This window comes from Bombina bombina, chromosome 2 (assembly GCF_027579735.1).
Source record: "Bombina bombina isolate aBomBom1 chromosome 2, aBomBom1.pri, whole genome shotgun sequence".
Classification (NCBI taxonomy): domain Eukaryota; kingdom Metazoa; phylum Chordata; class Amphibia; order Anura; family Bombinatoridae; genus Bombina; species Bombina bombina.
The window spans coordinates 4471509-4484008 of NC_069500.1; the positions used below are offsets into that span (position 1 = coordinate 4471509).

Consider the following 12500-nt stretch of genomic DNA (forward strand, 5'->3'; position numbering starts at 1 on the left):
GGGGAAGAGAGTGTGAGAGATAGAAGGGCAGAGAGAGAGGGAGCAAGAGAGTGTGAGAGATAGAAGGGAAGAGAGAGGAAGAAGAGTGTGAGAGATAGAAGGGAAGGGAGAGATGAAGAGAGTGTGAGAGATAGAAGGGCAGAGAGAGAGGAAGAGAGTGTGAGAGAGATAGAAGGGAAGAGAGAGTGTGAGAGAGAGATAGTGTGAGAGAGATAGAAGGGAAGAGAGAGAGGAAGAGAGAGTGAGAGATAGAAGGGCAGAGAGAGAGGAAGAGAGTGTGAGAGATAGAAGGGCAGAGAGAGAGGAAGAGAGTGTGAGAGATAGAAGGGCAGAGAGAGAGAGGAAGAGAGTGTGAGAGATAGAAGGGCAGAGAGAGAGAGAGGAAGAGAGTGTGAGAGATAGAAGGGCAGAGAGAGAGGAAGAGAGTGTGAGAGATAGAAGGGCAGAGAGAGAGGAGAGAGGTGTGAGAGATAGAAGGGAAGAGAGAGAGGAAGAGAGTGTGAGATAGAAGGGCAGAGGAGAGGAAGAGAGTGTGAGAGATAGAAGGGAAGAGAGAGAGGAAGAGAGTGTGAGAGATAGAAGGGCAGAGAGAGAGGAAGAGAGTGTGAGAGATAGAAGGGCAGAGAGAGAGGAAGAGAGTGTGAGAGAGAGAAGGGCAGAGAGAGAGAGGAAGAGAGTGTGAGAGATAGAAGGGCAGAGAGAGAGGAAGAGAGTGTGAGAGAGATAGAAGGGAAGAGAGAGCGGAAGAGAGAGAGGAAGAGAGTGTGAGAGATAGAATGTGAGAGAGATAGAGGGGAAGAGAGTGTGAGAGATAGAAGGGCAGAGAGAGAGGAAGAGAGAGTGAGAGATAGAAGGGCAGAGAGAGAGAGGAAGAGAGTGTGAGAGATAGAAGGGCAGAGAGAGAGGAAGAGAGTGTGAGAGATAGAAGGGCAGAGAGAGAGGCAGAGAGTGTGAGAGATAGAAGGGAAGAGAGAGAGGAAGAGAGTGTGAGAGATAGAAGGGCAGAGAGAGAGGAAGAGAGTGTGAGAGATAGAAGGGCAGAGAGAGAGGAAGAGAGAGTGAGAGACACAGAAGGGAAGAGAGAGAGGAAGAGAGTGTGAGAGATATAGAAGGGCAGAGAGAGAGGAAGAGAGAGTGAGAGATAGAAGGGCAGAGAGAGAGGAAGAGAGTGTGAGAGATAGAAGGGCAGAGAGAGAGGAAGAGAGTGTGAGATAGAAGGGCAGAGAGAGGGGCAGAGAGTGTGAGAGATAGAAGGGCAGAGAGGAAGAGAGTGTGAGAGATAGAAGGGCAGAGAGGAAGAGAGTGTGAGAGATAGAAGGGAAGAGAGAGAGGAAGAGAGTGTGAGAGATAGAAGGGCAGAGAGAGAGGAAGAGAGAGTGAGAGATAGAAGGGCAGAGAGAGAGGAAGAGAGTGTGAGAGATAGAAGGGCAGAGAGAGAGGAAGAGAGTGTGAGAGATAGAAGGGCAGAGAGAGAGGAAGAGAGTGTGAGAGATAGAAGGGCAGAGAGAGAGGAAGAGAGTGTGAGAGATAGAAGGGCAGAGAGAGAGGAAGAGAGTGTGAGAGATAGAAGGGCAGAGAGAGAGGAAGAGAGTGTGAGAGATAGAAGGGAAGAGAGAGAGGAAGAGAGTGTGAGAGATAGAAGGGCAGAGAGAGAGGAAGAGAGTGTGAGAGATAGAAGGGCAGAGAGAGAGGAAGAGAGAGTGAGAGATAGAAGGGCAGAGAGAGAGGAAGAGAGTGTGAGAGATAGAAGGGCAGAGAGAGAGGAAGAGAGTGTGAGAGATAGAAGGGCAGAGAGAGAGGAAGAGAGTGTGAGAGATAGAAGGGCAGAGAGAGAGGAAGAGAGTGTGAGAGATAGAAGGGCAGAGAGAGAGGAAGAGAGTGTGAGAGATAGAAGGGCAGAGAGAGAGGAAGAGAGTGTGAGAGATAGAAGGGCAGAGAGAGAGGAAGAGAGTGTGAGAGATAGAAGGGCAGAGAGAGAGGAAGAGAGTGTGAGAGATAGAAGGGCAGAGAGAGAGAGGAAGAGAGTGTGAGAGATAGAAGGGCAGAGAGAGAGAGAAAGAGTGTGAGAGATAGAAGGGCAGAGAGAGAGGAAGAGAGTGTGAGAGATAGAAGGGCAGAGAGAGAGGAAGAGAGTGTGAGAGATAGAAGGGCAGAGAGAGAGGAAGAGAGTGTGAGAGATAGAAGGGCAGAGAGAGAGGAAGAGAGTGTGAGAGATAGAAGGGCAGAGAGAGAGGAAGAGAGTGTGAGAGATAGAAGGGCAGAGAGAGAGGAAGAGAGTGTGAGAGATAGAAGGGCAGAGAGAGAGGAAGAGAGTGTGAGAGATAGAAGGGCAGAGAGAGAGGAAGAGAGTGTGAGAGATAGAAGGGCAGAGAGAGAGGAAGAGAGTGTGAGAGATAGAAGGGCAGAGAGAGAGGAAGAGAGAGTGAGAGATAGAAGGGCAGAGAGAGAGGAAGAGAGTGTGAGAGATAGAAGGGCAGAGAGAGAGGAAGAGAGTGTGAGAGATAGAAGGGCAGAGAGAGAGGAAGAGAGTGTGAGAGAGAAGGGAAGAGAGAGAGGAAGAGAGTGTGAGAGATAGAAGGGCAGAGAGAGAGGAAGAGAGTGTGAGAGATAGAAGGGCAGAGAGAGAGAGGAAGAGAGTGTGAGAGATAGAAGGGCAGAGAGAGAGGAAGAGAGTGTGAGAGATAGAAGGGCAGAGAGAGAGGAAGAGAGTGTGAGAGATAGAAGGGCAGAGAGAGAGAAGAGAGTGTGAGAGATAGAAGGGCAGAGAGAGGAAGAGAGTGTGAGAGATAGAAGGGCAGAGAGAGAGGAAGAGAGTGTGAGAGATAGAAGGGCAGAGAGAGAGGAAGAGAGTGTGAGAGATAGAAGGGCAGAGAGGAAGAGAGTGTGAGAGATAGAAGGGAAGAGAGAGAGGAAGAGAGTGTGAGAGATAGAAGGGCAGAGAGAGAGGAAGAGAGTGTGAGAGATAGAAGGGAAGAGAGAGAGGAAGAGAGTGTGAGAGATAGAAGGGAAGAGAGAGAGGAAGAGAGTGTGAGAGATAGAAGGGCAGAGAGAGAGGAAGAGAGAGTGAGAGATAGAAGGGCAGAGAGAGAGGAAGAGAGTGTGAGAGAGAAGGGAAGAGAGAGAGGAAGAGAGTGTGAGAGAGAAGGGCAGAGAGAGAGGAAGAGAGTGTGAGAGATAGAAGGGCAGAGAGAGAGGAAGAGAGTGTGAGAGAGAAGGGCAGAGAGAGAGGAAGAGAGTGTGAGAGATAGAAGGGCAGAGAGAGAGGAAGAGAGTGTGAGAGATAGAAGGGAAGAGAGAGAGGAAGAGAGTGTGAGAGATAGAAGGGCAGAGATAGAGAGGGAGGAAGAGAGTGTGAGAGATAGAAGGGAAGAGAGAGAGGAAGAGAGTGTGAGAGATAGAAGGGCAGAGAGAGAGGAAGAGAGTGTGAGAGATAGAAGGGAAGAGAGAGAGGAAGAGAGTGTGAGAGATAGAAGGGAAGAGAGAGAGGAAGAGAGTGTGAGAGATAGAAGGGCAGAGAGAGAGGAAGAGAGTGTGAGAGATAGAAGGGCAGAGAGAGAGGAAGAGAGTGTGAGAGATAGAAGGGCAGAGAGAGAGGAAGAGAGTGTGAGAGATAGAAGGGCAGAGAGAGAGGAAGAGAGTGTGAGAGAGAAGGGAAGAGAGAGAGAGGAAGAGAGTGTGAGAGATAGAAGGGAAGAGAGAGGAAGAGAGTGTGAGAGATAGAAGGGAAGAGAGAGAGGAAAAGTGTGAGAGAGAAGGGCAGAGAGAGAGAGGAAGAGAGTGTGAGAGATAGAAGGGCAGAGAGAGAGGAAGAGAGTGTGAGAGATAGAAGGGCAGAGAGAGAGGAAGAGAGTGTGAGAGATAGAAGGGCAGAGAGAGAGGAAGAGAGTGTGAGAGATAGAAGGGCAGAGAGAGAGGAAGAGAGTGTGAGAGATAGAAGGGCAGAGAGAGAGGAAGAGAGTGTGAGAGATAGAAGGGCAGAGAGAGAGGAAGAGAGTGTGAGAGATAGAAGGGAAGAGAGAGAGGAAGAGAGTGTGAGAGAGAAGGGCAGAGAGAGAGAGGAAGAGAGTGTGAGAGATAGAAGGGCAGAGAGAGAGGAAGAGAGTGTGAGAGAGAAGGGAAGAGAGAGAGGAAGAGAGTGTGAGAGATAGAAGGGCAGAGAGAGAGGAAGAGAGTGTGAGAGATAGAAGGGCAGAGAGAGAGGAAGAGAGTGTGAGAGATAGAAGGGCAGAGAGAGAGGAAGAGAGAGTGAGAGATAGAAGGGCAGAGAGAGAGGAAGAGAGTGTGAGAGAGAAGGGAAGAGAGAGAGGAAGAGAGTGTGAGAGATAGAAGGGCAGAGAGAGAGGAAGAGAGTGTGAGAGATAGAAGGGCAGAGAGAGAGGAAGAGAGAGTGAGAGAGAAGGGAAGAGAGAGAGGAAGAGAGTGTGAGAGATAGAAGGGCAGAGAGAGAGGAAGAGAGAGTGAGAGATAGAAGGGCAGAGAGAGAGGAAGAGAGTGTGAGAGATAGAAGGGCAGAGAGAGAGGAAGAGAGTGTGAGAGATAGAAGGGCAGAGAGAGAGGAAGAGAGTGTGAGAGATAGAAGGGAAGAGAGAGAGGAAGAGAGTGTGAGAGATAGAAGGGCAGAGAGAGAGGAAGAGAGTGTGAGAGAGAAGGGCAGAGAGAGAGGAAGAGAGTGTGAGAGATAGAAGGGCAGAGAGGTAGAGAGTGTGAGAGATAGAAGGGCAGAGAGAGAGGAAGAGAGTGTGAGAGATAGAAGGGCAGAGAGAGAGGAAGAGAGTGTGAGAGATAGAAGGGCAGAGAGAGAGGAAGAGAGTGTGAGAGATAGAAGGGCAGAGAGAGAGGAAGAGAGTGTGAGAGATAGAAGGGAAGAGAGAGAGGAAGAGAGTGTGAGAGATAGAAGGGCAGAGAGAGAGGAAGAGAGTGTGAGAGAGAAGGGAAGAGAGAGAGGAAGAGAGTGTGAGAGAGAAGGGAAGAGAGAGAGGAAGAGAGTGTGAGAGATAGAAGGGCAGAGAGAGAGGAAGAGAGTGTGAGAGATAGAAGGGCAGAGAGAGAGGAAGAGAGTGTGAGAGAGAAGGGAAGAGAGAGAGGAAGAGAGTGTGAGAGATAGAAGGGCAGAGAGAGAGGAAGAGAGTGTGAGAGATAGAAGGGCAGAGAGAAAGAGGAAGAGAGTGTGAGAGATAGAAGGGAAGAGAGAGAGGAAGAGAGTGTGAGAGAGAAGGGCAGAGAGAGAGGAAGAGAGTGTGAGAGATAGAAGGGAAGAGAGAGAGGAAGAGAGTGTGAGAGATAGAAGGGCAGAGAGAGAGGAAGAGAGTGTGAGAGATAGAAGGGAAGAGAGAGAGGAAGAGAGTGTGAGAGATAGAAGGGCAGAGAGAGAGGAAGAGAGTGTGAGAGATAGAAGGGCAGAGAGAGAGGAAGAGAGTGTGAGAGAGAAGGGAAGAGAGAGAGAGGAAGAGAGTGTGAGAGAGAAGGGCAGAGAGAGAGGAAGAGAGTGTGAGAGATAGAAGGGAAGAGAGAGAGGAAGAGAGTGTGAGAGAGAAGGGAAGAGAGAGAGGAAGAGAGTGTGAGAGATAGAAGGGCAGAGAGAGAGGAAGAGAGTGTGAGAGAGAAGGGAAGAGAGAGAGGAAGAGAGAGTGAGAGATAGAAGGGCAGAGAGAGAGGAAGAGAGTGTGAGAGAGAAGGGAAGAGAGAGAGGAAGAGAGTGTGAGAGATAGAAGGGCAGAGAGAGAGGAAGAGAGTGTGAGAGATAGAAGGGAAGAGAGAGAGGAAGAGAGTGTGAGAGATAGAAGGGCAGAGAGAGAGGAAGAGAGAGTGAGAGATAGAAGGGCAGAGAGAGAGGAAGAGAGTGTGAGAGAGAAGGGAAGAGAGAGAGAGGAAGAGAGTGTGAGAGAGAAGGGCAGAGAGAGAGGAAGAGAGTGTGAGAGATAGAAGGGCAGAGAGAGAGGAAGAGAGTGTGAGAGAGAAGGGAAGAGAGAGAGGAAGAGAGTGTGAGAGATAGAAGGGCAGAGAGAGAGGAAGAGAGTGTGAGAGAGAAGGGAAGAGAGAGAGGAAGAGAGAGTGAGAGATAGAAGGGCAGAGAGAGAGGAAGAGAGTGTGAGAGAGAAGGGAAGAGAGAGAGGAAGAGAGTGTGAGAGATAGAAGGGCAGAGAGAGAGGAAGAGAGTGTGAGAGATAGAAGGGCAGAGAGAGAGGAAGAGAGTGTGAGAGAGAAGGGAAGAGAGAGAGAGGAAGAGAGTGTGAGAGAGAAGGGAAGAGAGAGAGGAAGAGAGTGTGAGAGAGAAGGGAAGAGAGAGAGGAAGAGAGTGTGAGAGATAGAAGGGCAGAGAGAGAGGAAGAGAGTGTGAGAGAGAAGGGAAGAGAGAGAGGAAGAGAGTGTGAGAGATAGAAGGGCAGAGAGAGAGGAAGAGAGTGTGAGAGAGAAGGGAAGAGAGAGAGGAAGAGAGTGTGAGAGATAGAAGGGCAGAGAGAGAGGAAGAGAGTGTGAGAGATAGAAGGGCAGAGAGAGAGGAAGAGAGTGTGAGAGATAGAAGGGCAGAGAGAGAGGAAGAGAGTGTGAGAGATAGAAGGGAAGAGAGAGAGGAAGAGAGTGTGAGAGATAGAAGGGCAGAGAGAGAGGAAGAGAGAGTGAGAGATAGAAGGGCAGAGAGAGAGGAAGAGAGTGTGAGAGATAGAAGGGCAGAGAGAGAGAGGAAGAGAGTGTGAGAGAGAAGGGAAGAGAGAGAGGAAGAGAGTGTGAGAGATAGAAGGGCAGAGAGAGAGGAAGAGAGTGTGAGAGAGAAGGGAAGAGAGAGAGGAAGAGAGAGAGAGGAAGAGAGTGTGAGAGAGAAGGGAAGAGAGAGAGGAAGAGAGTGTGAGAGATAGAAGGGCAGAGAGAGAGGAAGAGAGTGTGAGAGAGAAGGGAAGAGAGAGAGGAAGAGAGTGTGAGAGATAGAAGGGCAGAGAGAGAGGAAGAGAGTGTGAGAGATAGAAGGGCAGAGAGAGAGAGGAAGAGAGTGTGAGAGATAGAAGGGCAGAGAGAGAGGAAGAGAGTGTGAGAGAGAAGGGAAGAGAGAGAGGAAGAGAGTGTGAGAGATAGAAGGGCAGAGAGAGAGGAAGAGAGTGTGAGAGAGAAGGGAAGAGAGAGAGGAAGAGAGTGTGAGAGATAGAAGGGCAGAGAGAGAGGAAGAGAGTGTGAGAGATAGAAGGGCAGAGAGAGAGGAAGAGAGTGTGAGAGATAGAAGGGCAGAGAGAGAGGAAGAGAGTGTGAGAGATAGAAGGGAAGAGAGAGAGGAAGAGAGTGTGAGAGAGAAGGGCAGAGAGAGAGGAAGAGAGTGTGAGAGATAGAAGGGCAGAGAGAGAGGAAGAGAGTGTGAGAGATAGAAGGGCAGAGAGAGAGAGGAAAAGTGTGAGAGAGAAGGGAAGAGAGAGAGGAAGAGAGAGTGAGAGATAGAAGGGCAGAGAGAGAGGAAGAGAGTGTGAGAGATAGAAGGGCAGAGAGGAAGAGTGTGAGAGAGAAGGGAAGAGAGAGAGGAAGAGAGTGTGACACCAAAAATGTGACTGTGTGCCAGATGCCATCCAGGTGTGGGTAATGTGGGTTCTGTGTAAGACTTCAAACCTGTGACTGTGTTCTAGATCACCCTAATGTCGGTAACAAGGTGCACACGTCTTGGCTGGATGTTGGGTGAAGCTGCACTTACCATTCCAAAGCATTTTCTCAAATGCTTCCTTCCCCTTTGCAAGAATATTAGAGAACTTGTGATATACAGAGGTGTCTCCCAGGGTCTGCGCCATCTGACACATCATACACACGGCCGCAAGCCACAGACTCCCACAGTATGAACTGAAATACAGAGAGACCGTATATATAACACCCACAAAACCCTCAGTACAAGCAAGAGACAAGGGGTCATAAGTGGTGAGTGATAGTAAGACAGTAGACAAGGGTGAGTGACAGTTAGAAAAGGGTGAGTGACAGTGAGACAGTAGACAAGGGTGAGTGACAGTTAGACAAGGGTGAGTGATAGTGAGACAGTAGACGAAGGTGAGTGATAGTGAGACAATAGACGAAGATGAGTGATAGTGAGACAGTAGACCAAGGTGAGTGATAGTGAGACAGTAGACAAGGGTGAGTGACAGTTAGACAAGGGTGAGTGATAGTGAGACAGTAGACGAAGGTGAGTGATAGTGAGACAATAGACGAAGATGAGTGATAGTGAGACAGTAGACCAAGGTGAGTGATAGTGAGACAGTAGACAAGGGTGAGTGACAGTTAGACAAGGGTGAGTGATAGTGAGACAGTAGACGAAGGTGAGTGATAGTGAGACAATAGACGAAGGTGAGTGATAGTGAGACAGTAGACAAAGGTGAGTGATAGTGAGACAGTAGACAAGGGTGAGTGATAGTGAGACAGTAGACAAGGGTGATGACAGTGAGACAGTAGACAAGGGTGATGACAGTGAGACAGTAGACAAGGGTGAGTGACAGTGAGACAGTAGACAAGGGTGAGTGACAGTTAGACAAGGGTGAGTAATAGTGAGACAGTAGACGAAGGTGAGTGATAGTGAGAAAGTAGACGAAGGTGAGTGATAGTGAGACAGTAGACGAAGGTGAGTGATAGTGAGACAGTAGACGAGTGATAGTGAGACAGTAGACGAAGGTGAGTGATAGTGAGACAGTAGACGAAGGTGAGTGATAGTGAGACAGTAGACGAGTGATAGTGAGACAGACGAGGGTGAGTGACAGTGAGACGAGGGTGAGTGATAGTGAGACAGTAGACGAAGATGAGTGATAGTGAGACAGTAGACAAGGGTGAGTGATAGTGAGACAGTAGACAAAGGTGAGTGATAGTGAGACAGTAGACGAAGGTGAGTGATAGTGAGACAGTAGACGAAGGTGAGTGATAGTGAGACAGTAGACAAGGGTGAGTGATAGTGAGACTGTAGACAAGGGTGAGTGACAGTTAGACAAGGGTGAGTGACAGTTAGACAAGGGTGAGTGATAGTGAGACAGTAGACGAAGGTGAGTGATAGTGAGACAGTAGACGAAGGTGAGTGATAGTGAACAGTAGACGAAGGTGAGTGATAGTGAGACAGTAGACGAAGGTGAGTGATAGTGAGACAGTAGACGAAGGTGAGTGATAGTGAGACAGTAGACAAAGGTGAGTGATAGTGAGACAGTAGACGAAGGTGAGTGATAGTGAGACAGTAGACGAAGGTGAGTGATAGTGAGACAGTAGACGAGTGATAGTGAGACAGTAGACGAGGGTGAGTGACAGTGAGACGAGGGTGAGTGACAGTGAGACAGTAGACGAAGGTGAGTGATAGTGAGACAGTAGACGAAGATGAGTGATAGTGAGACAGTAGACAAGGGTGAGTGATAGTGAGACAGTAGACAAGGGTGAGTGATAGTGAGACAGTAGACGAAGATGAGTGATAGTGAGACAGTAGACAAGGGTGAGTGATAGTGAGACAGTAGACAAGGGTGAGTGATAGTGAGACAGTAGACGAAGGTGAGTGATAGTGAGACAGTAGAAGAGGGTGAGTGACAGTGAGAAAGTAGATGAGGGTGAGTGACAGTGAGACAGTAGACGAAGGTGAGTGATAGTGAGACAGTAGACGAGGGTGAGTGACAGTGAGACGAGGGTGAGTGACAGTGAGACAGTAGATGAGGGTGAGTGATAGTGAGGCAGTAGACGAAGGTGAGTGATAGTGAGACAGTAGACAAGGGTGAGTGATAGTGAGACAGTAGACAAAGGTGAGTGATAGTGAGACAGTAGACGAGGGTGAGAGACAGTGAGAAAGTAGATGAGGGTGAGTGACAGTGAGACAATAGACGAAGGTGAGTGGTAGTGAGACAGTAGACAAGGGTGAGTGACAGTGAGACAGTAGACGAAGGTGAGTGATAGTGAGACAGTAGACGAAGGTGAGTGATAGTGAGACAGTAGACAAGTGTGAGTGATAGTGAGACAGTAGACAAGGGTGAGTTATAGTGAGACAGTAGACGAAGGTGAATGATAGTGAGACAGTAGACAAGGGTGAGTGATAGTGAGACAGTAGACAAGGGTGAGTGATAGTGAGACAGTAGACGAAGGTCAGTGGTATTGGGACCGTAGATGAGGGTGAGTGGAAGTGAGTCAGTAAATGAGGTTGAGTGGCAGCGAGACAGTAGACAAGGGTGAGTGATAGTGAGACAGTAGACGAAGGTGAGTGATAGTGAGACAGTAGACAAGGGTGAGTGATAGTGAGACAGTAGACGAAGGTGGGTAATAGTGAGACAGTAGACGAAGGTGAGTGATAGTGAGAAAGTAGACAAGGGTGAGTGATAGTGAGACAGTAGACAAGGGTGAGTGATAGTGAGACAGTAGACGAAGGTGAGTAATAGTGAGACAGTAGACGAAGGTGAATGATAGTGAGACAGTAGACAAGGGTGAGTGATAGTGAGATAGTAGACAAGGGTGAGTGATAGTGAGACAGTAGACGAAGGTCAGTAGTATTGGGACCGTAGATGAGGGTGAGTGGAAGTGAGTCAGTAAATGAGTTTGAGTGGCAGCGAGACAGTAGACAAGGGTGAGTGATAGTGAGACAGTAGACGAAGGTCAATGGTAGTGAGACAGTAGACAAGGGTGAGTGATAGTGAGACAGTAGATGAAGGTCAGTGGTATTGGGACCGTAGATGAGGGCGAGTGCAAGAGAGTCAGTAAATGAGGTTGAGTGGCAGCAAGACAGTAGATAAGGGTAAGTGGCATTGGGACAGTAAGGGAAGGGGTAAATGACAGTGAGAGGGGAAGTAAGAAGCAAGACACCAATATGTGCACATAACCCTTTACTCACCTGGGTCCAGTCATCACCCAACCATCATACGTCTGGTCAGCAAACCCAGAATTTTCGATGAGTCCATCTCCGTCATGATCAAACCGTAAAGCTGTGTCCATGACTGCCTGTGAAAAATAACATTTCTGCACTCAGCAATGGAAGCAAATGCTATACAGAGTCCTCTTTTTCACTCTGAAGCTCAGCCCAACCCACCTTTTTCCCTATTTAATTACTGAGACTTTCCTTGCTTGTTCTAAGCATTTGCAAAGCAGAGATTTGCTGCTGCTGCTACTATAGGATTTTGCTGAAAGCTCTCATTGATATCTTTTTTATACTCCTGAATTTATTCCTTGGATTTACAATTTCTTTTTATCATTTTTGGAGTTTAACAGCCACATATACATCTGCTTCATCCACCAAGCAGCCAGATTATATACTGGTCAGTCCCTATTCAGAATCAATACTGGAGATTTAAACTGCATCACACACCTTAAACTGACCAACCATTCAATTACATGCAGACCGGCATCCCTACAGATTCTCCTCGATTCTGCAGCAACCCCAAACTTTGTGAGATTATGCAACTAGACCTAGACAAGCACAGTGGTTAAAACTGTAAGCTCATTCTGCAGCATTAATTATAAAACTTAAAATGCACCATTATAATACCATAACCACTTTGCCTCTAAATTAATACAAGATCACACGTTCCTAATATTTCACTAAAATAAGATATGTGATCTTGTTACAAAGTTTGTTATTTAACTTTAAATGTCAAATAATCAACTCATTATCTGGTCAGCAGTTGTGCTCAAAAATAAAAGTAAAAAACACCCAATCTAAATGTTACAGGAGGTGAGAGCTAAGAAAACGAGAGGGTCATGAGGAGAAAATGCATTTCAGACAAGAGATCAACAAGAGAAGCACTGAGAACAGGAAAACAAAAACAGACAGAAAGAGGAGCTGAGAATCAACTGACAGAGAGAGACATTCAAGACCGATGACTGGTGAGGGATAAAGTTCCTTGTGAGTAAAAATCCCAAGCCCTTGTTCAAATGAATTAGGGGCTTTAAGACAAACAGACCCTGTAACCAGTGAGTGCAATGAGACGAGCTCTCAGAACTGAGCATAAACAATCAGCATTGTCTTTTAGTGGACCCACAAGTTGTCCTGATCCTGGCAAATGGAAAAAGCTTCTTGGTCGGAAGGAGATTATTGGAGAAGACAGGTCATGTATAGACCGTTTAAATAAACGGTTTCACAGTTTTCTTAACTTGTAAATATTGAACCTAATAAAACATAATTTATACTTACCCGATAAATTCCTTTCTTTCATGGTGGTGAGAGTCCACAATATATACATACATACATACATATACACATACATACACCCTAGCTCAGGTGTGCTCATGACAGTGTAATAGAGTTGTGAATATTAAGCCAGAGAGTCTCATTCTATTTTGAAGAGTAAAAGCAGTAATGATTCAGCCCTCTGAGGCAAAGGACTGTAGTGTTAGGACCAGTCTATATTGGGGCACCTTGCAAGTGGTGACTCGCTAAGCAAAATATGGCCATATTGTGTGACTAAGATCCCAATTTTATTTAAAAAGAATAGTTGTCCCTTGATGTTGTTTGCAGCCTGTAAATCAGAAAATTTGCTGTCCCCTCAAAATAACTCAACACACAGCCATTACTTTCTAAACCGTTGGCAACAAGA

General features: G+C 47.4%; 1 protein-coding gene across 1 annotated transcript in view; it reads right to left on the reverse strand.

Annotated features, from left to right (window-relative positions):
- The window catches only part of LOC128650466 (non-lysosomal glucosylceramidase), a 197318-nt gene that overhangs the window by 32496 nt on the left and 152322 nt on the right, over nucleotides 1–12500 (reverse strand). Inside the window, exons 10-11 of the mRNA XM_053704419.1 lie at nucleotides 10802–10926; nucleotides 7625–7812 (exon numbers count right to left, since the gene is read on the reverse strand). Coding sequence (XP_053560394.1) covers nucleotides 7625–7812; nucleotides 10802–10926 — 313 coding nt within the window. The remainder of the gene's footprint in view (nucleotides 1–7624; nucleotides 7813–10801; nucleotides 10927–12500) is intronic.